This window comes from Nyctereutes procyonoides, unplaced genomic scaffold (assembly GCF_905146905.1).
Source record: "Nyctereutes procyonoides isolate TBG_1078 unplaced genomic scaffold, NYPRO_anot_genome, whole genome shotgun sequence".
NCBI lineage: Eukaryota > Metazoa > Chordata > Mammalia > Carnivora > Canidae > Nyctereutes > Nyctereutes procyonoides.
In genome coordinates this window covers 31939476-31966064 of record NW_026575159.1, presented here as the reverse complement: position 1 = coordinate 31966064, position 26589 = coordinate 31939476, and the positions used below count along the sequence as shown (strand labels likewise).

Genomic DNA, 26589 nt, shown 5'->3' with positions numbered 1-26589 from the left:
TCGTCGAGGGGGTCTCAGCCCTGATGGTCATGGGCTCGAGGACGGGAGTGACGGTGGCTCTGTGCCAGCGGCCACCAAGCAGCCGGCACAGGGCCTGTGACGGAGGGGTGCAGGGGTGCAGGGGTGCAGCTGGTTGGTGGGAGCCAGGAGCAAAGCCCCGGCCGCCCTGGACACCGGGTGGGATGGGGTGGGGGAGGGCAGCAGGGGGGCAGCGTCCGCCCTCAAGGAGCTGACCCTTCACGGCCACGACGTGCACAAAGGGTAAGTGAAAGCACAGGGGCAGTGAGAGCATGGAGGGCTCCGGGGGGAGGAGGGTGCGCCGGCGTTCCCGGCTCCCAGACCTGTGGCCCTGGGCCCCTCACTGCAGCCGCACAGCTGGTCGGGGGCCACTGACGCCCACGCAGGCCCTGGGCCTCCTCACGCAGGTGCGCCTCCCTCCCGGCCAACCTGCCCGGTGGACACCTAGGCCCCTCCCGGTGCCCAGGGGATGTGGGCTGCCATCCAGCCCACCGCATAGCGGGAAGAGCAGTCTCCCGGAGCGCCTCGTGGCCCCTCCTCCAGGAAGCCCATCTGGCCAGCCTGCCCCTCTGCTCCCCTGGGAGACCCCGACCACCACCTTCCTAGCCCACCTGCTGGATGTTCCATGTCCACGGCACTGGCCAGCGGCCGCATCGCCTCTGCCCCCCCCCCTCGCCTGTCTTCCTCAGCGCAGCCCCAAAGTACTCCCTGCAGAGGCCCGAGGATGGAGGACCCATCCCCACAGTCCCCTGGTGGCGCGGCTCCCCAGCACAGACCCCATACGTGGGCCCTGCGGGGTCGCCGACGGCTGGGGGGCACCCCAGACCTTCCCGGGGCTCCCCGAGCGGCCCTGCTGCAGACATCCCTGCCCCCTAGCCCGCGGCCCTGACCAGCCTCTTCCCCGGCATCTCCGGTTCCGGGCCAGGTGAGCCTGTTTCTAGGAGGTTCCGAGGGGCAGGGGAGGTCATTGTATGCGTCTGCCCACCCGCTCCCGCCCCTTCAGCCTCCGCGGCCATCCTGGTCCCGTCCAGCCTCACGACGGCCCCTCTTCCGTCCACATCAAGATGCACGTTTGCCCACACTGCAGCCCCCCGAGACGGAGCCCCTTCACGGTGGCTGCTGGGCAGGCGGGGCAGGGGGAAGGGCCTGTCTTGCTCCCTCCCGGGGCCCCGAGGACCCAGGACGCGAGTTTCCGCTGTCCTCAGGGCTGCTGGAGTGTCCCGTGGCTCTCGGGCCCGAAGGCCCCGGGGGGACAGAGCCGGCCTCCAGGTCTGAGCCAGCAAGGGGTGCAGGGGGCGTTCTGGAGAAGAAGGCTCAGCAGGGAGCCATGCTCCCTGCCTCCCGGCCTCCCTGGCCTGTGGGCGCGGCCCCACCTTGCAGAGAGGTGAGGCCGAGCCAAGCCCCCCGCCCCCCACGGAGGGCTGGGGGCGGGTGCCCACCTCTCTGCGCAGGATGCAGTGCACCATCACTATGACGAAGCCCTCCAGGGAGTCGAAGACGGCGAACAGGATCTGGAAGAGGGCGGAGCGGCGGTCGGTGACGGCGAGCACGGCTGACATCCAGGTGAGCGCCAGCAGCGGCAGCACCACGCAGGAGCTCCACAGCGAGGCCCTGGGGACAGCGCGCCCCGTCAGGGCTGCCCCGCCCGCCCCTCCCTTCCCCTCCCCTCCTCCCCCGCCTCCAGCCCCTCCCGGGGAGCAGCCCTCTGCCCCAACCTGCCCTGCGGCCTGGCCTGAGCGAGGTCCCCGGGCTGTGTGCAGCGTGAGAGGGGGGGCCCCCTGGGAGACCCGGGTCCCTCACGTCCAGGAGGCCCCAGGAGGGGAGGCCCACTGGAGGCAGGAGCTGGGGCTGAGGGCGAGGCTGCTGCAGGTTCCAGCTCCCAGGGTCCTCAGGCCGCCCCCCAGGGTGCAGGGCCCCAACTACAAGGTGGCCACGGAGGGGGCGCTTGGCCAGGCCTCTGAGCTCTGGACTGAGAAGCAGGGAGCTGCTCTGGGAGGAGAGACGACACGCAGACACACAGACACACAGACGGGGCCAGACAGTGAGGGTGGGGGGCAGAGACGAGACCAGAGACCCACAGGCTCCACAGGTTCTTCACCCTCGGGGCGGTCCCTGCCCTCTGCGAGCTGGCACCTCCGGGCACTACCGGGCACCACCGCGGCCGCTCTGTGCCCGTCTGCCCCCAACGGGTGCACCGCAGGGGTGTGGGAAACGCGCCTGACTCCCACCCCCCGCCCACCACCATCGTGACTTCCAGGGTTCTGCTCCGTGGGCAGGTGGCCAGGGGTGGGGGCCGAGGTCGGGACCACCCACTCCCCCCCTTACAGGACACCCCTTGCCAAAAGGATGAGCAGAGCTGGTGGGGCAGGAGAAGTGAGGGGTGGGCAGGGGCAGCAGCGGGGAGCTGGGGGCACGGGGGCTGGAAGACCCGAATGGAGTCCAACCTGGAGAGGGACCCTAGGACCACAGGACCTCTCCCCAGCACCCTCTCTGTCCTGGGTGGCAGGCACACAGGAGACAGGCCCACCTCCCCCTCTGTTCCCCTCCGCCCCCCTCCGTCCCCCCCTCGCCCTTCACCCCACCCCCTCCCTACTCCAGGACCCAGCGCCCCATCCGGGCCCCAGCCCCGAGTCTTCCCTAGGGCTGCTCCCTGGCCAGCTGCCCAAGGCTCAAGCCGGAGCCATGTGTTGCCTCGAAGCCTCCAAACCTCTTGTCTCCTGGCCAGCAGCCCGCTCCCCTTCCCTCCCCTCCAGGGTGGGTGACCCGCCCAGGCCAACACCGGGTGCTGGGGGGCGAGCTGTGTGCAGGCCCCAGCCGGAGTACGGGTGCCCAGACCGGCCCCCTGTGCCCGGTGCCGAGCCCGAAGACGTGGGCTCTCCATGGCTCCGTGCACTGCCTGGCTGTCCTCTGTCTGCCCAGCTCTGAACCTGCGCGTCTCCCCTACGGCGGGTGGGGCTCCCTCATGCTCCCCTCCCCTCCAGAGCAGACCCAGGAGGCAGGGCACAGCCCCCCCAGGGAAGTCTTCCTGCTGCGCCTCATCTCCCTGGGGCCTGAGGTTTGGCACCTATGGCCAGAGGCAGGCGGCGGGCAGGTGGCCTGGGCTTGGGGACCTGAAGTCCTCGAATTCCTGCAGCCCAGGCCCTGGGGGGTGGTGCAGAGACCCCGTGGACGTGGCTGCACGGGTGCAGGCCAAGTGATGGTGAGGAGGAGAGGCGCTGGCAGGAGGCCCCCCGGAAAGTCCGATGCCCGGCGGTGGTGCAGGGCCACGAGCCGGGATCCAGGTGGGCAGGGCCTCGGCCTCAGGCCTGACCCGTGACCTCTCAGGGACCGTCCCCCACGGCTCTGGTGACGGCCCGTCCATGGCAGAGGCTGGCGAGAAGCAAACCGCGCATTCCCAGGGCCTCGGGCCTCCCATAGGTTCCTGCCTCTACGGCCCATCCTGCCTTGAACCTGCAGCCAGCACAGCGCAGGGGTGTCCACACACCGCACACACTCACACGTGGGCCCGTGCACACCCACGAGCTCACACGTGTACACAGAGAGCGTCCCCGCCCCCGGCACCACCACACACCAGTGACCGCCCAGCGGAGCATGTTGTCACGCTGCCCCGTCTGTCCGGGCGGCACCTGCCCACGGGTTGGCCTCATCCCAGGCCCTGGAGGGCGGGGAGGGGTGGGCTAGGGGATGACCCAGCGGGCAGGGGACACAAGAGCACAGAAAAAGCTTCAAACACACACCATGTGCTGCCCCCTCCAGGGAGTGAGGGCCAGGCTGCACGCGCTGCGGGTCTGAGTGTGCGGGTGTCGGTGTGCATGTGCTTGTGCATGTAGGGAGCCAGGCTCTGTGCACGGCCGCATGGGCGCATGCAGGGGTGCTGGGGGGCCAGGGCACCCGCTGCACACCCAGGAAGGGGCTCTGGGAGGCAGCGGCCACACGGACACCCCGGCTCTAGCGTCCGCCTGATGGCTCCGACCCACCGTGCCGGCCACTGACGCCGCCTGGACCTGGGTCCACTGGGTGTAAAACCGGGAGCAGGACAAGGGGGCCTCCTCGAGGGCTATGGTAGGAGCAAGTGAAACAGCGCCTGGCTCATGCAGCTCCATGGCTCTGACCTGGTGCGCGGCCCCAGAACGGGAGTGGGTGACCTTGGGTCACAGGGGCAGGGGCGGGGCTCCCCGGGGACCATGCCCCGGGAGTGGGGCACCCCGGCCTGCAGACGGCGAGGCCAGCCTCTGAGCTGCCGCGGGCACACCAGGGTTGCACACCTCCTCGGAAGCAGCACAGGCTCTGACCATGACTACAAACCACAAAGGACCCAGGGGACAGCGTCCTGACGCAACGGTAGCAGGAGGAGGATGAGGGAGACGGACACAGACACAGAGATCCAGGACGGGCACAGGAGGGCGGGGTGGGGGCCCCACGCAGACGCCAGCCAGGGCATGGCAGAGGGGAGGGGGGGGGGCTCAGAGGGCCGGGCAGGACGAGAGGAGGGCTTGGTCTCCACCTACGTGGCCCCCGTCCAGGACCTCAGGGCTCCCTGTCCCGACCACACACGGCCTTCGCCCTCCAGCAGCGCCATGTGCCCTCTGGCCACGTGCCGCCCTCTCGGGTCTGCCTCCCCGGCAGTGGGAACACCCCACCTGTCCCCGGACTGTCCTCCCTGGCCAGGTCACACCCTCACTTGGGGTCACTGGACCCCGCGGCAGGGAAGGGGCAGGCCGGGGGCTCCCTCCCATCAGCCCTGTGGTCCCTGCTGGGGGCTTCCCTGTCTCTGAGGACCTGCCACAGGCCAGACGGAGAAACTGAGCCGCAGGGCGAGGCCGGGGCTAGCCGTGAGCCTACATGGACCTCTGCACCCCAGTCTTCCTGCCTGCTCTGGGGCCTGGCGGGGAGGGGGTGGGCTCTGGGTCCTTTGGACTCAAGGCAGGTGAGGCCCTCGGCAGGCCCAGCCCTACCCTGCCCGCTCCTTCAGCTTCTTGTCCGTGATGCCATCTTTGGACACGAGCTTGTTGAACACCAGGATCCCGATGACCATGTTCACCTGCCAGGCAGAGAGGCACAGGGCGTGGGGGCGCAGTACAGCCCGCGGGGCTCGGGGCGCTGGGCTCCAGGTCCTCACCAGGGCCCCACGGTGCTCCCGCCCACAGCACGGGGACAGGGACCCCACTCCCCAGGCCGGGAGGCGAGGCTCCAGGGGGCTGGGAGAGCCACCGGGACCGGCTGCCGGGCCCCCCAGCGCCCTCTCCTGGGCCTGGCCAGCTGCCCCAGAGCCCCCGCTGGTAGTGGGGTTCTCCTGCCACAAGAGCCCACCCAGGGTGGGGTGCTCCAGCCCAAGCCCCCATGTGACCCTCCCACGCGGCCTGCTCCACGAGGACCCACGGCAGGGTGCACACGGGGGGGCCAGGAGGAGCCAGCTGGGGCCCAGAGGCTGATGCGGGGAGCTCTCCCCTTGGGCTGGGGCCCGGGGTGGTCTGCACTGAACGGCCCATGACCACAGAGGTCAGCGGCAGAGGTCAGAGGTCAGGCTGCCCCCGCCACGCACCCCCAGGGTGCCCACCTGTTCCGACCCCAGAAGGACCTCAGGGGATCCAGCTGCCGTCCGCGCCCAGGCCTACCCTGCGGTCTTCCCACCCCCTCACTCCTTACATCCCTCCCGCCACAGGGAGCTCACCCCTCACTAGGGCCTGACCTGAGGGCAGTCTCGGGGACATCTCCCCATCCTGGCTCTACCCGGGCCACGCTGCCCCTGCGCTCTCTGCCACAGCATCCTTCCCGACCCCTCCTGCTGGGCACCCTCACCCTAGAAAGTGCCTCTTGGTGTTCAAGTCCCGAAAGCAATCACCCCCCGAGGGCCCAGCTGCGCGACCTTGGGGTTCCTCTCTCCTCTTCTCCTGCGTGGGGAGGCTGTTACTTTGCTCCCCGAATGCCCTCCCTGGGGCTCCCAGGCTGCAGGGGCGGCCTGACGGAGGTGTGAGGCCCAGCCCCAGCCCCCTGGAACCCAGGGGAACCCGGAGGCCGACTCCCCGCAGCTCCGCCGCCCACACCGCGCGGGTCGGGCCCTGCCTTCCATCCTCGTGCACACGGAACGTTCCCAGGCACGTTCCCAGGCTCGGGCACCCACGCTGGCAGGCCTGACCGGGGTGGAGGCGTCTTTCCTGGGTGACCTCATTTTCTGACAAGGCCAGGGCAGAGAGGGAGGGGACAGCAGCCGGTGCCGCCCCTCCCACAGTGGGTTCTGCCCGGTCTTTACCTGGGTGTCCCCACGTTACTGCAGGGGCCGGGGGGGGGGGGCAGATCAGGACGGTGCACCAGGGAGGGGACGCGGGGGAGGGGGCTCCTGCCTCGCCATCTGGGCCTCCCGGCCTCCTGGGCCGCCTGTCTTTACAAGGGGAGCTGGCCTGGCCTCTGAAGTGCCGCATTGACATGCAGGGCACGGAGACCTCTTCCTTCGAGGAATAAAGGAGGCTGCTGCCCACCGCCTCCGCGCCCCCAGCTAGCACCCCGTGCCCATGCCCAGGCCCCGAGTGCTGCGGCCCTGCCTGGGGGGGCAGGAGAGCATGGCCCCCCTGCCATGCCCAGCTCCCCCTGCCCGGCCCTAACTTGGGAACGACAATCTTGGGGACCACCTGGCCCCGCTCCGCATCCCCCAGAGGCGTAAGGGAAGGCAGGGCGAGGAGGAGCCACTTCCTTCTCTGGAGGGGAAAGCGGGGGCAGCAAGGGACAAGCCCTGGCCCCCGGCCTCAGGCTCTGCTGGCGGCTCTGCTCGTCACCCAGGCCTAGCAGGCACTCCCCGCTGCCCACTCATCCCCCCAACCCATCACTCACCCCGCGAACCCACATGGATCTCCCTCCCGGCCGGTACGCAGCCGGTGCCCGATAAGCACACAAGCTGTGCTCAGGGAAACAAAGGCCAGCACTGCAGCCCAGTCTCTGCACCCCTGTACCCTGAGGGCAGGTTGGGTGCAAGGTGACCCTGAGGGTGATGGGTCCCGCCCCAGGCCCCAGCCTGGACCATGGGGAGGGGTCAGTACCAGCACGACAGCCGCGGCCGGTCCCACGAAGGCGTACAGCAGTCCCCCCTCCAGGGAGAGCCAGCAGCTGGGGAGGGAGACAGGCTGGTCAGTGGCCAGACGGGACGTCCCCCCCCCCAGGAAGGCGCGGCAGGAGCTCGGTGGTCAGCAGGGCCTCCCGCACGCTGCACATCTGCTCCGGCCTCCAGGCCCTCGGGAGCCCCTGGCCCGGTCTGCGGAGTGACAAGTGGGCACACGGCGGTGGCCCAGGCGGCCCAGGTGGCCGAGGCGAGGGTGTCCTGACCGCCCCAGGCTGGCCCCAACTCTCCTCCTAGACCCTCCCCACCTCACGCACAGACCCTTCTTCCTGACCGATGCCACAATCCTGGGTCGGGTCCCTGACCTGCCTACTCACCCCGGGCCCCATGGCCGGGCACCCAGTCCTCGGCTCGCACGTCTGGCCCCTTCTCATGCCAGACGGGGTCACCGGCCCCACGCTTCCCCAAATCTCCTGGACCCCACAGGAACCCTGGGCCAGTGAAGACACCACCTCCTTCCCGGGGCGTTTCCTCCACCCCACACTGTCTGAACTCCTCTTCAGCCTTCAGAACCCCTAGTCTTCCCCCGATCCAGCCCTGACCCCCTCAGCTCTGCGGCCGTGTCCACGGTTACCTCCAGGCACTCACCCTACTGGGAGTTCCAGTAACTGGATCCTCACCCATGTCCACTGCCCCTGCTGCCCGGCCACGGCCTGGCCCCCCCAACCCCAGGGCTCCACAGGGCACCAGCCTGTGTCAGGCCTCCCCTTGCCTCTGGCTCCCCCATTCTTCCCCGTGCCTGAGGCCGCAGAATCCTCCGGGCCTGGTTCCTCTCCCCCCACCCTGGAAGCCACATGGCTTAGGATAACCCCAAGCTTCCTGGCTTGGCATTCAAGGCCCCCGGACCTGCCTGGCCCAGCTGACCCCTCAGGGCCTCACTGGCTTCAACTGTGAAACAGGCCCCTTACCACCCGCCTTGCCCTCCTTGGGGCCACATGGCCCCCAGGTCACCGTCGTCATACAGGTGTGGACACTCTGGTGCAGAGAGGGCACTGAGGCTAACAACCTGTCCATGGACACCTGAGAGGAGGCGGGAAGCTCTGCTGGCCCTGCGCCTCCGTCTCCATCCTGCTGCCCACCCGCTGCCTGCGAGGAGCGGGCCGCTCCGGCCCCGGGGCCCCTGCCCTCCCAGCCTCGGCTCTGTCCTCTGATTCGGGCACCAGCCAGCTGTCACCTCTACGGCAGTGGGAGGGTCTGGGGGAGCCGAGCGGCCTCCACCCCATCCCCACCCCGCCCCGACTCACTAGTTCATGGTGCTGTACCCTTTGGCCTTGGTGAATCCCACAGAAATGGCCACGACCAGCGCAGGGAGCCCTGGGGGAGGAGCAGAAAGAAAGCGCGTCGGTGCCCAGTGCCCGCTGTCCAGCCCCGGCCGCCCGCCGCCTCCTCCCGGCCCCGCGGGTGGGCCGAGATGGGGGCAGAGCTGCCAGCCCCTGAGCATGAGAGAGGGGACAGGGGAGGGGGGACCGGGGGAGGGCCCACGGGCCTGGGGGCCTGGCGGCGGGTCAGCACACCAAACGCAGGACACCGTGCCGCGCTCGAATTTCAGATAAAAAAGAAACCATTTTTATTGTGTGTCCCAAACGTTGAGCGGGGCATGCTTAAAAATAACTCATTATCTGAAATTCAAATAGAACTTGGCTTCACATTTTATCTGGCAACGTTAGGGAGGCTGGGGGGAGGGGAGGGGAGGGGCCACAGGGGGTAGGGGAAGGGCCTCAAGGGGGTGGGGGAACCACAAAGGGGGAGGGGAAGGGCCACAGGGGGCAGAGGAGGGGCCACAAGGGGGGGGAGGAGAGGAGTGTCAAGGGAGATGAGGGCCACAAAGGGGGAGGGGAGGAGCCTCAAGGAGGAGGGAGGCCACAAAGGGGGAGGAGAGGGGCCTCAAGGGAGATGGGGGCCACAAGGGGGGAGGGGAGGAGCATCAAGGGAGATGGGGGCCACAAAGGGGGAGGGGAGGAGCCTCAAGGGGGTGGGAGGCCACAAAGGGGGAGGGGAGGGGCCTCAAGGGAGACGGGGGCCACAAAGGGGGAGGGGAGGAGCCTCAAGGGGGTGGGAGGCCACAAAGGGGGAGGGGAGGGGCCTCAAGGGAGATGGGGGCCACAAAGGGGGAGGGGAGGAGCGTCAAGGGAGATGGTGGCCACAAAGGGGGAGGGGAGGAGCCTCAAGGAGGAGGGAGGCCACAAAGGGGGAGGAGAGGGGCCTCAAGGGAGATGGGGGCCACAAAGGGGGAGGGGAGGAGCATCAAGGGAGATGGGGGCCACAAGGGGGGAGGGGAGGAGCGTCAAGGGAGATGGGGGCCACAAAGGGGGAGGGGAGGAGCCTCAAGGGGGTGGGAGGCCACAAAGGGGGAGGGGAGGGGCCTCAAGGGAGAGGGGGGGCCACAAAGGGGGAGGGGAGGAGCCTCAAGGGGGTGGGAGGCCACAAAGGGGGAGGGGAGGGGCCTCAAGGGAGATGGGGGCCACAAGGGGGGAGGGGAGGGGCCTCAAGGGAGATGGGGGCCAAAAGGGGGGAGGGGAGGAGCCTCAAGGGGGTGGGAGGTCACAAAGGGGGAGGAGAGGGGCCTCAAGGGGGAGGGGGGCCACAAAAGGGGAGGGGAGGGGCCTCAAGGAGGGGGGTCATAAGGGGGCAGAGGAGGGGGGCACAGGGACAGGGGAGGACGCAGGGGCAGGGACAAGCAGGCCCAGGACAATGGGCAGAGGGGCGGGGTAGGGAGGTGGCCCACCGCCCACCTGCCCGCGCAGCTCACCCCAGCCCAGGCAGAGAAAGCGTTTGCGGATGAGGCGGTTCCTGAGGCGGCCGGTCACGGCCATGTAGGACTGCCAGGCCTCGGTGAGCACCCAGCAGAAGGACGACAGGAAGAAGAAGTGCAGGAAGGCAGCCACCAGCGTGCACACCACCTGGGCAGGGCAGTTGGGTGGGCAGGCGGCTCAGGGGGCAGGTGCCCGCTCACCCATTCCCACGCCTGCCCCGAGGGAGGGGCCCGCTGCGGCCGGGAGGCGCCAGGCCCAGGGTACCCGGGGCTCAGGCCGGGACGTCCCACCGCAGGAAGCCACTGAAGGCTCACCTGGTCCACTGCCTCGAGCTGGCCTGTTGAGCACCCAGGCTCCCTGTGCCCCCAGGGGCTGTGTGGCCCCCTCCGCCAGGGACAGAGGCCCCCCCGCCCCGCCTTCCTCAGCCATTGGGAGACACGGCACCTGCTCATAGGAGCCCGTCTGCTCAGCAGGTGGTGAACTCGACACCCAGGGAGGGCAGGTCTCCCCCAAGGCCACATGGCAGGGCAGACAAGGGGACACAGCCTGGGCCAGTCCAGCTGGAGACTGCAGACACCAGGGCCCTGTGCCCTGGCCAGCTGGAGAGCGAGAACTCCATGTGGCTCCAGCACTCCCCGCCCTAAGCTTTCCTGGGATCCTTTTGGGGTCATCCCCCCACCCTGTCCCGCCTGGGTGCCCCGGGCCATGCATGGGAGGGCACAGACCGTATACCTTATTGCGGGTCTGGGTCTGCCCGATGAGAATGAGGGCATTGGAGGAGATGATGGACAAGCAAAAGTTGATGAGGATGACAGAGCGCTCTGAGCGGATGTACCTACGGGAGAGAGCGGGCTCATCCTCACAGGAACTCGGATCCTGCGGCCATATCAACACTACAGCACTACCTCCTCCCCGGACACGGTGCTGCTACCACCACTGTCACCTCCACCATCGCCATCGCCTCACCACCATCGCCTCCACCATCACCATTGCCATCAACACCACCAACACCACCAACACCACACCCAGCACCGTCGCCATCGCCTCCACCATCACCATCGCCTCCACCATCACCATTGTCACCATCACCACCACCATCACCATTGTCACCATCACCACCACCATCATCATCACCATCACCATCTCCTCCACTATCACCATCACCACCACCACCACACAAAGCACCACCACCATTGCCTCCACCATCACCATCGTCACCATCCATCACTACACCTCCTCCACCATCATCACCATCACCATCACCACCTCCATCACCACCACCACCACCACCATCACCTCCACCATCACCATCGTCACCATCACCACCACCACCGCCTCCACCACCACCATCGTCACCATCACCACACCTCCTCCACCATCACCCCCACCCCCACCCCCACTTCCGCTCTACCACGTATGATTCTAGCACACAGGTGCCAGGGAAGGCCACGGGAACCACTGGCACAGCTGCCCACTCCTGCTAGGGAGGGCTCTTCCTTAGAATTGCTTCTCCTTTTTGTGCAAGATCCCCTCTTGTGTTTGGATCCCGGGGACACAGCTCATTTCCGGGGTCTCACTGTCTGGGGGCTCCTGGTTCCACCCCAGCTGTCCCCCTGCAGCCCTTCCCACCCTGTGTGATCCTGGCTCTGAGGCAGAAAGACAAAGCGTTCTGAGGCTGCGCTGCAGAGCCCATGCCCGCAGCGGCTCAGCCCCATCCTGGCTGTGTGACACCGGGCAAGTGGCCCAGCTCCTCTGTGCCTTGGTCTCCCATCTGCGAGACGGCCGGAGGGGAGAGCGCCTGCCGCTCAGGGCTGTGGCTGAGATCGCAGGGGCAGGAGGCAGGAGGCAGGAGGCGTTAGCTGCCATCACCTCTGCTGCCCGTTTCCCAGTGGCCTTGGGGGCTGAGACCCAGGCAGGGGGTGAGCACAGGGTCCAGGGCTGCGCCTTAGGGGCCATGACACGCCCTGATGTGCCTGGGCGGGTCACTGTCTCTCTGTAGGTCCCCATTTCCTCATGGGGACCGCGGGGGTGGGGTCCTGACTGCAGCTCACAGGGGCAGTGACGCGGCCAGCAGAGCTGGGGAAGGAGGTGCTCTGCAAACCATGGGCAGAGCCCTCAGAGCTGCAGCGGGCGGGGCTGGAGGGGCTGGGCCAGCGGGCTAAGAGGCCGGGGGGCTTGGGGACAGCGGTCCCCCCCCCGCCCGGCTAGGACGGGCCCTGGTGCAGGCCGGACCTGCGTGGCTTGGCAGTTCAGGGTCAGCTCCTGCCCTCGGGCAGGATGAGGAGGGGGCACGGGGAGCACAGGCCGCCCGTCCCCATTGACCCATCGATCTCTCCCTGTGGGCCTCGGGGTGCGACATCAATTCTGCTGCCCACGGAGACAGACAGGCAGCTGCGGGGTGGGTGACCTTGACTCAGACTCCCTGTCCTATACCTCTGCTCGGCGGGGCTCGAAGCAGGGCGCTGGGTGGGGAGGAGAGACCCCCCCCCGCAGGCGCACACCCGCCCTCCCACACCTGAGCCTACCCTGCTGTGCGGGGGGCTACACCTGCCGTACGGGCCCCCACCCCAGGACCGGGGACCGCTGGGGGGTGCCCAGGGGCCCTAGGAGGAGGCCCTGTGCCTGGGGGAGGGGGGTGGGGGACAGGGGTGTGAGCAGAGGTTCTTGCCCTGGGACATGACCCTGGGCTCAGAGAAGCCTGTGGCCTTGCCCATCCACATGGTGGGACACAGAACTGGGGGCTCCGAGGTCCCGGGGCTGGGGCTGCCGGGCATCAGCCAGGAGTGCACTGGGAGGCAGAAGGACGCGTGGCCGCCCCGTGCACTCGTGGGGGGGGGAGGAGCAGAAGGGTGCCCCCCACCAGCACATCAGTGTCATCTGGTGGGGGGGAGCGGGTGGGGGGCTGGCGGGAGGGAGGGGACAGAGGACAGAGGGTAGCGGTGGAGGCAGGGAGGGGGTGGGCAGGGGAAATTGGGGCAGCGGTGACCGCGGGGGGTGGGGTGGCGCTGCTGACCCGGAAGGGGGCTCCGCACCAGACCACCGCCGCGGCCACTCTCACAGAGAAGGGACAAGCCCTGACCCCGACCACCTCGCGCCTGGGACCCACTGGGGCCCCCACCCCGGCCCCTGGCCACACACTTGGGCCCCACCTCCACACGGAGACGTAGATGATGATCAGCATGAGCAGGGTGAGGGACGACACGCCGCAGCCCACGATGAGCGTCACAGACGGCACGATCACCTTCTCCATGTTCTGAGGAGTCCAGGGCGGAGAGCGCGGAGTGAGGGGCCGGGCAGGTGTGGACCGAGGCCCCGGGCGGTGGGCCCCAGCTCACTCCGTGCGGCCCGGACACTGGGCGATGCCGGCCCCAAGCCTTCCCTCTATGACCCCAGCACCCCCACGCGCGCCCCTGCGCCCCGGGCCCCTGGTCTGGGCTGTCCCCAGTGAGGGGTTCTCATCCCTGGCTGGGGGGCGGTCTGCCCCCCACCATCATAGCCACCTGTCAGGCCTGGCGATGAAGGCTCTGCCCATGTTTCACGGACTCCCCCATTCCAGAGGAGCACACAGACAGGTCCCGGGGGCCCCGGGGCCCTCACGACAGCCCCAGGCTGCGTGCCCCAGAACAGCAGCCAAGAGCGGAACAGCGGGCTTCCTGGCCGGCCTCGGCACCAGCTGCATCCTAGCAGCATCCGACAGCAGCGTCCAGCCTCCACTGCCTCACCCGTCCCACCCCCAACACCTGCTGCCCCACACCCCGCCAGGTGCGCCTGCCCGCACTCCTCCCCCCATCCCTCCGGCTCTGCGGGGCCCACTGCTCTGCACCCCCACACCCCTCCAGGCCCGGTCCCCATGGCACTGCTCCAAGCCTCAGCCAGAGAAGTCTGTAAAATGCTACCAGAGGTCACATCCTCGCCCTGCCCGGGGACCCCTGCCCGTCCACCCCCCATCACCGCCCAGATGCTCCAAGGGCCCTGGGGCCTAGGCTGCCCCCTTCTCCCTCCACCTCATGACACTGCCCCTCATCGTGGGCCCTCCCTGTTCCCACCAGCCAGTCCCCCTGCCCAGGACACCCTCTCCAGCCACCTTGTGGTGCCCTTCAAGGGGCCTTGGGCTGTACGACGGGCCTGCTGCCCCCCACGTGCCACCCCAAGTGCCCGGCTGGTCCCCACTTCTGTGTACTTCCCTCACTCACCCCCGTGTCACTGCCTGACCTGCGCGCTCCATGCCGAGGGCCCCTGGGTCCCCTCCCGCAGCGGGCAGGGCACGCCGGCACCGCGTGGCAGGTGGCCAGCGGGTATTTGTGGAGGACTGAGCGGGGCTCCTCCGCCAGAGGAACCCCGGGGCCGTGGGGGGACCGAGGGCCGGCTCTGCAGCCCCTCCCCAGCCTGCTGCCTCTGGGCTTGAGGAGGCGGTGTGCTGGGGGACAGGGGCTTCTTGGGGGCTCCCCCACCCTCAAGGGGCCACTCCTGTCCCTGCTCAAGTCTGCCGTGGCCAACACCCTTCGGAGCAGCTCCGCGGCCCCTGCAGACCCCGGTGGCTGTCCATGCAGCCCGTCCACCTCCCTGGCTCCCCGGCCCAGCCTTCTGGCCCTGGGCTGGCACCTCTGGCATCCTGCGTGCCCCTAAGGGGGTGCTCCCCGAGGGGAGGCATGGCGCGCCCCCCCCCTTGTGCTGTGCCCTGCACCTGCCTGCAGGCTGCTCCGGGGCCTGGACAGCCATGCCCTGCCCTGGAAACACCACCTCCTGCCCCCCAGGCCCTGCGGGTGTCACTCAGGCCCAGCCTGGGGGGTGACTGCCCGGCGTCCTCAGGCCGCCCGGACTCCCCGCCCCTGTGCAGGCTGGACGAACGGACAAGGGAAGCCAGGCTCCTCCCGGGAAGAGGCACGCGTCGGCCAAGGTCAGCCGAGCCGTCAGCGGTCCTGGGGGCGGCTCCAGCACAGGGGCCCCCGGCTGTGGCCTGCACCCTTGAACTTGCTGGCACCCTCGAAGCCCGGCTGACACGCGTGTCAAGGGTGGCCGAGCAAGTGGCTCGCACCCGCTCCATGGCTGGCCCTGGCCCCGACCTCCGTGGCCACCTGCCTCCGTGTGCCCTCATTAGGCCTGGCAGCCACACGCCCGCCAGCTTGCCCACCTGCCCGCCCACTCTCCTCCTCTCCACCTGGCTCATCCGTCACTCCCGACAGCCCTGGCCTCGCGGCTTCTAGGTGATGCGGGGAGGGAGGGAGGGCTGAACGAGCGGGTGGGGGTGCCAAGAACTCTAGCTCTTGTTGGAGGGTTGGTGTGGGGACTTCCAGGGCAAGACATTGGCCCCAACCCACGCGGAGAGAGAGAGAAGACAGAAGCCAGCCGGCCTCCTGCCGGAGACCGGGTCCCTGGCCAAGTGCAGAGCCACCCCAGGGCCTTTGCACATGCTGCTCTCGCTGCCCGGTGCTCTTCCTCTGACCTTCATGTGGCTGGCTCTTCTCTCACTGGAGAGGCCCCCAGCCCGCAGCGGCCCCCCCGAGTGTGCAATCTGAAGCAGCCCCTCATCCTGACGCTCGCCAGGTACCGGCCCCCACACCCAGGGAGTCTCCCTTTGGTTGTCCACACGGTCATCGTGGTTTCTCCCACAGAGCCCCCCGGGTTCAATCTCCTCTTAACCCCCTGCCCATCTGACCTGCCTCCACGCACACGTCCCTCCCTCGGCACCATCTCTGCTGCCCTGCTCCTGCTCCACGGCTCCCGCGCAAGCCAGCCCCGGGCCACTGAGGCTGGGGTCCAGCCGCAGGCCGAGCCGGGACCCAGAGCAGCTGGGCACGCGCCCCGGCACATCGCGGCGACCCCGGGCAGTGGCACCGACCGTGCTTCACGGGGCCAGCGAGTGCTGTACTGCGTGTGGTGCTGCAACACCTCCCGGGTTCGGTCCCTGCTGTGGCTCAGAGGCTCGGGCTTCGCCCCCTCACAGACGTGACTCAGCCGCGGAGACGTGACTCCTCCACCCCCCACGGTCAGCTCACTCCCGCGGTGCTGGTGGCAGAGGGGGGCCCCCCCTGGCTTCTCTGCCCCCACCGGTGACCTCGGCCTCCTGGCTCCTGGGGCGCAACTGCAGCACCCCCCTCCACCAACTCTCAGCCCCTGTGCTGGCTCCGACCTCCTGCAGGCACCCCGTACCCCAGGATCCCCGGGTCCCACGTGCTCGGACCCAAATCCCCACCCAGCCCCAGCCGGGGCGGCACCCCATCTCACCCCAGGCCTGGCCACCACCTGCCAGCGGGGTTATCCTGCCCTCACCGCCGCTGGGACCCCTCCAAGTCCCGGTCCCACCACCGTTCCCTGCTATCCCCCCTGCCACCCCACTCCCCGCTGCCTTCAGGATGCGGCTCCACTGTCCCTGGCCTTCCAGCAGTGCCCGCGCCCCTGCCCTGCCCTCGGAGCCCCACCTGTCTCCTGCCCTCCTCACCTCCACTGGCGTGACCATCCGTCCTCTCCACGAAGCTCAGCTGGTGAACTCCTATTCACCCCTCAGGACCCCGCTCCACACCTCCTCCTCATGCCGCCCCCAGGGAGGGAAGGAAGCTGTGGCTGTGTCCCCAGAGCCTCTGTCCCCACGGCCTGGGCTGCGCAGGCCTGGGCAGACACATGTCTGTCTCCCCCGTCACACCCCGTGCTCCTCCCGTGTAGGACTGGGGTCTGGCACAGGCCCCGGCCCAGCCCCTCATGAGTGTTAGCGCAGATGACGGGCTGCATGACAGCTACGTCCCCCTCGCGCCCCTCCCACCCAGCGCCTCTGCGTCAGCTGTCCCCGGGGCCAGAGCGGGCCGGGACAGGAGCTCCCAGGGCAGGGGACAGAGCCCACCCTGGCCCCCCTGGCACTCGGGCTCCGAGCTCATGCCCATGCCCACGGCGGGGTCCCACCATCAGGAAGGGCCCCCGGCTGCACCGTCTCATGGACCAGAAGCCCAAGGCCCATGGCGGCGGGGCAGCTGGCCCTCAGCCCCCTGGCCACGGGGTGACCCTGGGCACCGCGCACTGCTCTACTGCAGCCTCAGCTCCCTTGGGGCATGGGTGGGCCCCGACACACGCTGACACCAGGAGTCCCCAACCACAGCTGCCGACCCCCTGCCAAACAGAACCGCCAGCTCCCCACAGACCGGCGGCGCCCTTGCCCGCCCACCCCGGCACAGGGGCCCAAATGCTTGGCCCTGGCGGCTGCGGGTGCAGGCCAGCCTTCCAGAGAGGCTCTGGGCCCCAAGCCTCCCGCTCCCAGTCTCACCAGCATCGGCCGGCCGCCCCCTCACCGAAGCCGGCCTCCGTGCCAGAGCTAACCCGGGGCTCGGGCCCCGGCCGTGGACGGCACTGCCTGCAGCCTGCAGGCACCCCACAGAGCCACCCTGCAGAGCCACCCCGAGGGAACACTACCGACCGCTCTGTCCTACAGGGGAGGGAGCAGCAAGCTGGAGTCGCTGGGTGTAAGGGACAAGCCTGCGTTTTGACACTAACCCCACACCGGTCCTTCCTGCCCGGTCCTTCCTCCTGCTGCTCTGAGGGATGAGCGGCCACCTGGGGACTGAGGCTGGGCCCTGCCCTGCTTGCTCTGGCCTCGTAGGGAATCAGGAAGCCCCCAGCCCCACTGGAGGCTCCCCTGTGCACAAGAAGCCTGCTGCTTTAGCACCGCTGGCCACCTACGCAGAGAGCCACCTCTTACAGGGAGCCCCCAGGATGGCCCTGCTGCTACCTTCAGGCTCTCCCACAGAACCAACACCACCAACACGCTGTCGCAGGGACAGCAGAATGAGGAGAGGGCACTGAGGTCAGGGCCGAGAGCACAGACCCCCATCCAGCCAGACTTGTCCCGAGACCTTGAGCAGGGCACCCTCCCCTGGCCTCAGTCTCCCTGCCTGCCAACGGGAGGTTTAAGCAGCAATGACCTTTAAGGTCCTGTGGACCTCTGCCCCCACAGGGGGCCCTGGCTGATGACCTGCCCTCCCTCCCCCTGTCCCGCTGGACAAAGGGACCGTGGGCAGGATGTTCTCAGGCCTGGAGCCATCTTCCACGACAAACCAGGGTTCCCTGAAGGCACAGCTGTGCTGCCCCCTTTGATGACAGCAGCTGCCCTGAATGCCCAGGAGAGCCACATCCCCCTCCCCGGTCTGGGCTCTGCATGTGCTGCTCAATGATCCTTGCACCCGGGCCTGGCCCAGGGTCTCAGTGGGTGAAGACCCCAGCCCCTTCCCTCCTTGGGGGCTGGAGGGGGCTCCCCAGGACAGCCCATCAGCCCCCGTGGGCCAGCCCAGCACCCAGGGCCCCAGCCAGGGAGCTGGCCCCAGATGCCATCACCATAGAAACCAGCAGCCCCCACAAGAATCTCGGGAACAGAAAGGAGGTCCCTGAGATGATGGGGCCCTCCCCGGCAGGGCTGCGGGCCTGGGCCAGATCCAGCCCCCCTCAGCCCCCCTCAGCCCCCCTCAGCCCCCCAGGACCCTGACCTGGGGTCACAGCCGCCTCCGAAGACCAGAGTCCACTGAGGAGGGTGGGGAAGGTCTCCCACAAGGTGGCAGCTCCTTCCTCTCCCTCTGCCCGGCAGGCCAGGCCGGAGCCCGGTCCCCCAGCCCGGGGGCGCAGCACCCACCAAGTGCCGCGCTGTGCCAGCTCCGCCGGGCCAAGCCCTCCCCCGGCCCCAAAAGCCTGGGCCCGGCCTGCCCGGCTCCCCTGAGGACCGGCGCCCTCCGAGGTCCCAGGCTCCCAGGGAGAGTGGGGGAGACTCGCGCGTCGGTCCCGGGGGGAGGGGGAGGGGGAGGGGGAGGGGGAGGGGGTGCCCAGCCCCTCAGCGCCAGCCGGTCCCCGAGTCCGGCTGCCCCCGCCCGCCCCTCCCCTGCCCTTCGCCCCCCTGCCCCTCTCCGGCGCGGCGGCCAGGCCACGGGCGACAGGCGGGCGGGGTGGTCCCGGGCGGGGTGGCCCCGGGCGGGGTGGTCCCGGTCCCGGCTCCCCCCCTCCCCCCCCCCCCCCGCGCCGCCCTCGCCGGAAGCGCCCGCCCCTCCCCCCGCCCCGCCCCCGCGTCCCGGCCGGGGTCTCACCGCGTCGGCGCTGAGCTGGGCTAAGATGGCGAAGGTGGAGAGTCGGTCACAGAGGCAGCGCGTCCGGAGGGCGTCGAGGGGCACCGTGCGGCAGCCGCGCCACGACCAGGGCCCGAGCTGCGGGGGGGCGGGGGCGGACGGCCTGGGGGCGGGACACACGGGGCGGGCGGGGGACAGCGCGCGTGAGCGGCGGCGGCGGCGGCGGCCCGGGCCCCGCGCCCCCCGCGCCCCGCGCCCCCCGCGCCCCGCGCCCCGCGCCCCGCGCCCCCCGCACGCCCCATGGCCGCCGCCGGCCCGCGAGCGCGTCTCGGGAGCCCGCGGAGCGAGCCCTGGCCCCGCGCCCGCCCCGCCCCCTCCCCCGCCGAGCCGAGCCCGAGCCGAGCCCGAGCGAGCCCAGGGCCCGCGGGCGGGGCGGGCGGGGCGGGCGGGGGCGCGCCGGGAGGGGCCGGAGCCCCGAGCCCGAGCCCGAGCCCCAGCCCGAGCCCCGCGGTGACCTTGGGGCGCCCCGCCCGCCCCGCCCCGCCCCGCCGCCACCCGAGGCCCACGGGGCGCCCCTCCACTTCCACGGGGGCCGGGGCGGGCACCCCGGGGCCCCCCCCCAGCCAGGCCAGCCCGCCCGCCCCGGAACTTGGGGGTCTCGGGCCACCCACAGCCGCCGGCCTGGGCCCGTCTCAGCCGCTGGCCCCGCCGCCCGGGGTCCAGGGAGGGCGCCCCTGGGTGGGCGCACATGGAAGGCCCGCGGGTCAGGACCCGCACCCGCACCCGCACCCGCACCCGCACCCGCAGGCCTCCTCGGAACCAGGCCGCAGCCCGCGCCTGTCCCAGGACGTGGGGGAAATCGCGGGGCGCTGCAGCCAGGGGCTGCCCGGGGCCTGCCCTACACTCCCCTGCAGCTTAGGGCCTCTCAGCGCCAGCACCACGGAGCTGTCCAGGGCCTCAGCGGGACTGTCCCCACCCCGGCCCTTCGGGGCGCCTGCAGGCGGGGGCCCCAGCTCCCTGCCCAGTGCCCTCCCCATGGGAGCCCCAACCCGGCGCACAGACACAGACTGGGACAGGGCCGTGCTGCTCAACCCTTGGGTTTGCAAACGGCTAGCCGTGGTCACCCCGCCCCCCTGCCCACCCTGTCACCTCAGGAAGTTACCTATCCTCACCCCTAGCTCCAGTTTCCTAAGCTCTAAAATGGGGAGGACAGTCCAGAGGACGCAGTGGGCGCACCCCCGTGAGGCGCCCGGCACAGCGCTTGCGTGTCTGTGTGCGCCTGCAGGAGGGTTTAGGATCACCAGCCGCCGGGATCTGAGAGCCCCACGGTGGTTCTGTTCAATTGGAGATGTTACACAATCCCCTTCTGAGCTTCAGGCCCCCGGGGAGAAGGGATGTATTCCGGGCTGAGCCTTGCTCTGATTCCCCATTCTCGGGGGGGGGGGGGGGGGGGGGACGGACCTGCCCCTTCCTACAGAGGAGGACCGGCCCGAGGGGCTAGCCCAGTTCCCAGGGGCCGTAAGGCAGGCAGAGTTTGAAGGCTCGGAGCTAGCCCCAGGCTCTGCGGGATGCGTGGGGTTCCGTGGCCCTGGAGGCACCCCCGAGCCCACACTCCAGCCCGTGTGCCCTGTCTCCGGGGTCTCCGGAGTGCAGTGAGAAGACAGGGAGTCCCTCTCACAGGCGCTGTGACCTGAGTCCAAAGGGCCCGGGATTGGGGAGCTCAAAGCTCATCTGTTTTCGGGGCCTTTCCTTAAAACAAATGCAAAGTAGCCAAGGGCCACAGAGGGGAACGGGGTACAGCCAAAGTCAAAGCCTAGCAAGGCCCCGGCAGAGGCCCTCCTCCTCCTCTTCCCTCCTCCGGGGAAGGAAAGACCACTGACCACCAGGCAGAACCAGGACCTGGACAACAGAAGGGATGCAAAGGGACTGCGGGGTCCCGGAGACCCCGGAGCTCCCAGGGACACCCAGGCCCAGCCTGGGCCTCCCCTTGTCCTTGGTCAGAGGTTTAGCAGGGCCTCGCTGGGCTGCCCTGGCGCTGCCCCCTCACGCTCTCCCCTCGCCCCCCAGCCCTGCTGCCATCCACTGTGCCCCTGCCCGGCCCCTGCTGCATGTGAGGCCGCAGCCCTGCCTGCCCGAGCCACTGACCGCACGCCGCGCCAGCCAGCACAGCACAGGCCAGCAGACGCCAAACACCGCCCGCTCCAGGGAGGAGTCCTGCGGGCCACTGCTGTCTGCAGGCAGGGCACCCCTCTCTTAGCTGCCCGCCAGCCCAGGGCGTCAGCCCCGCCGCTGCTCCTGAGAACAGGAGTTCGTGGCCAGCCAGGCCTGGGTTCAAATCACAGCTGTGCTTCTCAGGATGCAGGCAGGGACACTGCCTCCGCTCTCCTCCTTTGAATGAAGCTGCAGCGGGGGGGGGGGGGGGGGCATCCGGAACCCAGCTGTGCGGCTGGGAAGGACAGGGAGGGGATGGCACCCCGAGGCCCGGGCTGAGGGGAGACGGGCTGGCTGGGGCCAGCAGCCTGGCAGGTTCCCAGCCCGTGCTGGCGGGTCTGCAGGGCGCCAGGCTGAGCGCTGCAGGCCACCTCCTGGGACAATGCCAGCGCAGGCTGGTGGCTGGCCCTGCAGGGCTCCCAACGAGGACGCTAATCAGCTTATGGGCCTCCCGGAGGAGGGGTCAGGCGAGGGGCCTCTGCCCACTTTGCCCGCCCTGCAGCCTCAGGCCTGAAGGGCACAGGGAAGCATCACCCTGTTCCCTGGGTCCTGAGAACCGCCTGGGGGGGCAGGCAGCTGGGGCCACTCTGGCAGGTGCCTGGACCTGCATGGCGGGGGCACATCGCGACCCAAGGGACTGCAGTGCGGGCGCCCTGGGCTCCCCCGTCCCTGACTCCTGCTCGCTCGGGCCCAGCAGACCGCCAGGCCTGTGTGGGGGAGCATGGTCGGGCCTGGCCCGCAGCACAGCCGCCCCTTCCTTGCTCCTCCCACACCTCAGTCACCGGCTTCCTGTGCCTTTTATCGCTGAAGCTCTGCAACAGCCCCCGCGCCCCCGCGTAGGTGCAGCCCCCCTAGGTCAGCACGCTGCTCAGAGCCTGTGGTCTCACCCAGGGCCACACGGCAGGCGGCGGCAGGGCCAGGACGACAGGTTTTACCCATGTGACACCCGCTCCAGGCACCACTGTGAACCACTGGATTCTGAAGAACGGACCTCAAACGACCCTCTGACCCCCAGAGCAGAGAGGGGCACCTGTCCCAGCCGCCCGCCCCAGCCCGGAAGAGAGCTCGGCCAAGGCAGGGTGCTCAGGTGGTTAGCCCAGCAAGACAGGCGGGTGGGCGGTCCCTGACCCCATCTTCAGCACCCGTGACCTGGGAAAGGCCAGGGAATCTCAGTCCTCCTTTCAGCAAAACCTCCAGGATGCGTCCCCTGACATCCCGACGCCTGGAAGTCCTTCCCACATCTGACTGAAATCCTTCCTGCTCCGGGGACACCTGCTCCCATCTCCGCACCACAGGCATGTCACTTCCCCTCGCACACGGCAACGGCACCGGGAGACCATTCGCTGCCTCCTGTCTGAGCTTCAGAAATGTGGAGTATCTGGGTCACGGAGCCAACCCCCCACCTCCCGGAGCCCAGGCCGCGGGAATCTGGGTCAGTGACACCTGCTCCTCCTCCCCTCCAGGTCCAGGGCGAGGGAAGGAGCTGGGCCGTGGCAGCTCCCAGGGCCAGGAGGGCACGGGGACCCAGCGGTCAGAGCGGGAGCCCCTCCCTGCCTGAGCTCCCCCCCTACCCAGGCCCTTCAGACTAGGCCCCCCAGGGCAGAGCCATGCCTCCCCCCTCAGGGCACCTGACGTGCTGGAGGCCAGGCTGGTCCTGCCTCCGTGGCCTCCGTGGCCACGGCCAGCTCCCGGGTCCCGCAGAGAGGCCACCCTGACCCACAGCCTCCGTCTCTGGGGTCCCTGCTCACGGCCTCAGGGTCCCCTCCCGCATAGTCCTCTGGGAGGGCAGGCCCAGGCCCAGCGCGGTCGCCTTGCTGCTGGCACAGCCCTGGGGGCACCAGCCAGGACCCGGCAGCCAGCCGCTCTGCCCTCGGAACCTCCGCTGCCTGCCCCCCCGCTGCCCCCCACACCTGCCCGCAGGCCCCACCTGCCTCCTTGCATGAGGCCCTGGGGGTCTGACCGTTGCTCACTGCTCCATGGCACTACCCTGGGGGGACCCCGGGGGCCAGTGGCTGCTGCCCCCCTGGCCTCACTGGTCGTCCCCGCAGCCCAGGGCCACTGCTGCACCGGGCCAGCCATGCTGTCCTCTGCCCAAACCTCCCATGGCCCCCTCCTCGCTGAGGGGCCCATCCACCCCCTGATCGGACCGCACCGCTCTGCCCCTCCGGGGCTCCCCTGTGGCTGCGTTCAGGCTGCAGACCCGGCTCCCGGCACAAGGCCCCGCCTAGTCCCACACTGAGCACGCAGCGTGGGGCCACCGCCTTGCCCCCATGTCCCCGCATCCCCACATCCCCACTCAGGGAGGAGAGGCCACTGCCATGAGCCTGGTCCCAGCCTGGCTCCTCTCCGGGGTGCGTCCGAGACCCTGGGGGGAGGCTCGGCCCGGGGCCCCCCCTGCCTCCTGGCCGGTCCCGGCCCAACAAGGAGGGATGGGGCAGCAAGGCCTGCTCCCCGCTTGGGCAGATCCCATCCCGGTCCCTGGGAGCTGAGCCGCCTCCCCCGTGAAGCGGGCCCCAATCCTCAGCGCACACCATCAGGGAGATGCAGGGACACGGCGCCCAGGGGCTTGGCACGTTCACGGTACAAGAGGGGAGGGCGACACGGAGGGCGTGCTGAGAGCCGCCCCCCGCGTCCACATCCACCCACCGAACCAGGGCATTTGCCGCATTCATGCCTCCTGCCGGCCCACGACTCCGGTCTATTACGAGACTATAACCGTCAGGGTCTCCTGGGGTTTGATGGGCTAATTCACACTGGAGTGTGAATGACTCATAGGTAGCCTCCCACACAACAGAAAAAAGCTGGAGTGGGCACAGCACACCGCACAGGGGACGCGGCAGTGGGCAGGGGCTTCCAGAGGCCCCTCGAGGCCTTTCAGCCTGGCCTCCCCTTGTGCTCCCCGCGCCAAGCACCCGAGGCCCGGGCCCTGCTAAGTGGGGCTTCATCCATCAGGAGGCCCACCTCCCGCCTCTGCCACTGACCTTGGAGCCACAGGTCGGGGCCTGTGCTCGGTCTCCTCCCCCAGGGAGCCTGCCTGGATGGCCCGTGAATTCCTGAGCACTGCAGTTGACCCCCCATCTGGTCCTGGCCTGCTTCCGTGCCGGGACCCCTCCCCGGGGTCCTACCTCACCCGGCAGCTGGAACGCCTCACGACTCCCACCCCCAGGCCCCGCTGGACCTGCCTGCGCACGCCAGCCCAGTCGGAACCAGCGGCCACCCAGCGCGCAGGCGCTGTCTCCGTCAGGCCTTGATCCTGGCCGGTGCCTCTGACTGCACGCCCTCCGGACCCCCGTCCCCCGGCTGACTCCGCTGGTCCTTCGGGGTTGCCCAGGGCCCCTGCCATGCTGGGGAGAGCCCACGGGCTCAGGGCTAGGGGCGGGACCTGTGGTCCTGAGGGACCCCGATGTCTGTGCCCCGTGGACCTGGGCGTGGATGCCCGACCTGGGTCTCACTGAGCGAGCTGCTGGGTGAGCCCCGGGCCCCCGAGGCCTGTGTTCCTGCCCAGGGCCCCCCTTCTTGCCCCCCACTCTTTGCTCGCACCTGGGCCCCCCTTCCTCACCCCCACCCAGTGCCCCCTCCTCACCCCCACCTGGGCCCTCCTCCTGCCCCCACCAGTGCACCAGCCACCCTGCGAGTCTCGGCTTCAGCCGCAGGCCCGTCCCCACCTGAAAACCTGGCCGGCCCCGTGGTGTGGCTCTGTCCTCTCCCCCTCCACCTGCCCTGGGCAGATAGGGTCGCCTGGATAGGGTGGGACCCCGGGCTCCCCAGCCCTGCAAGAAGGTGACCTGGCCTGAGAGGGCCGGGTCCTGCTGACCCCGCTGCCCCTCCTGACCCTCCCAGCTCAGAGACCTGCACCCCAAGATCCCGCCTGAGCCTGTCACCTCCCACGCCCTCACGCTCCAACCACAGGGGTGCTCCATAGCCCACCCGGAGGCCCCTCTCCGGCCAGCCTCTGCCGGGCCCCATGCTGAGTGTCCCCAAACCTGCCCACCGTGGCGGCCGGCCCAGCCTCGCTGCCTCCCAGATTGCCGCGGCCTCGCCAGCCTCCCTCCCCTCTCCCCTCGCCCTTCCTCTCTGTCTGGGTGGCATCTGACCCTGTCCGCCTCGCCACCTGGGCCACGGGCATGTCCTGGTTCTCATGGGAAGGGGCCTGCAAGTCCCCTGGGAGCTCAGCAGTCCCCGCACTGCCCTCAGTGCCACCACCGTCTCCACCCATGCAGCTACCCCCAAAACCACCAAGGTCAACACAGTTGCTACCGTCGACGCCCCCAACACCGCATTTGCTGCCATCACTGCCACCCTCGCCACCGCCACCGCCACGATGTGATCGGCAACACCACCGTCATCGCCACGTTGCCACCACACTATTCCGTCACCATCACCGCTGCTCCCAGCAGCATCCTCAGCCACACATCCATGCTCGGTCACAGGACTGCCGCCACCGCCGTGACCACTCAGTCACACTGTCACCGTCACTGTCCACACGGCTCCTGCCATCGCCACCGTCCACTCCGTCACAGCGCCAACACCACCATCACTACCACCACTGCCCCACGCTCGCTGTGCCGTCATGGTCACCGGCATCACCGCCACATCCATCACAGCCTGACGGTGGTTGCATCACCGCCTCGGAACCAGCACCGTGACCATCGCCGAGACACGCTGGCTGCCGACCCCGCTACCAGCCTCTCACCAGCGAGGCTTCCTCGGCGCCTGCCACATCTGGGCCACTGTGTAGACCGAACCCGTCTCGTCAGAGGCCCCGCCATCCCCGTCTGTGCATGACGGCATGCGGGTGGCCTGCCACACCGTCCCCGCGCCCGTCACGCCCCCACCCCCGCCCCCACCGTCCGGGCGTCTCGCAGTTCACCTGGTGATCGGTGACCTCCAGGTCATCCCACCATCCCGCTTCCAGGGGCCTCTGCACCGAGGCCGAGGGAGGAGGGACAGCCATGGTCCCTGTGGCCTCGCTGACACCCCGGGAGTCCCGCGGTGTCTGGCGTCAGCGCCCTGCAGGTGGGCAGCACTGACCCTGGGGCCACAGCGGGGGTGCGGGGCCACCTGGGGTGTGGGGTGAAGACCGGGTGGCCTCAGAGCGAACAGTCGCACAGCCCGGGAGAGCGAGGCCAGTGCCCTCGGGAGGAGGATGCCCACGCGCCTGCAAGTCCAGCCCGGGGACCCCTGCCTCAACCCCTTTGCCCGCGCTGCTCTTGGACTCACAGGGCCTCCGCTGCCCGCCCCCAGGTGGGCTCCCACTGGGCACCAGGAAGCCCCCTCCCCGGCCCTCCCCACGCGGCCCTCCCCATGCCGGCAGGTGGCTCCCCACTGGGCACAGCGCAGCACAGCCCGGCCCGGCCCAGGAGGGGTCTCCCCGCAGGCTTCCTGGAGGAGGGGCGAGGAAGCCGCCTACAGGCCGAGCATTTCCTGCTCCACGACCTGTATTTGACATGCAGCAGCCCCATTTGAC

General features: G+C 69.7%; 1 protein-coding gene across 1 annotated transcript in view; it reads right to left on the bottom strand.

Annotated features, from left to right (window-relative positions):
• Window positions 1–26589, bottom strand: part of ADGRB1 (adhesion G protein-coupled receptor B1) — a 73763-nt gene that overhangs the window by 6883 nt on the left and 40291 nt on the right. Inside the window, exons 18-25 of the mRNA XM_055314421.1 lie at window positions 18933–19074; window positions 13029–13132; window positions 10612–10714; window positions 9876–10026; window positions 8371–8440; window positions 7050–7116; window positions 4974–5059; window positions 1458–1629 (exon numbers count right to left, since the gene is read on the bottom strand). Coding sequence (XP_055170396.1) covers window positions 1458–1629; window positions 4974–5059; window positions 7050–7116; window positions 8371–8440; window positions 9876–10026; window positions 10612–10714; window positions 13029–13132; window positions 18933–19074 — 895 coding nt within the window. The remainder of the gene's footprint in view (window positions 1–1457; window positions 1630–4973; window positions 5060–7049; window positions 7117–8370; window positions 8441–9875; window positions 10027–10611; window positions 10715–13028; window positions 13133–18932; window positions 19075–26589) is intronic.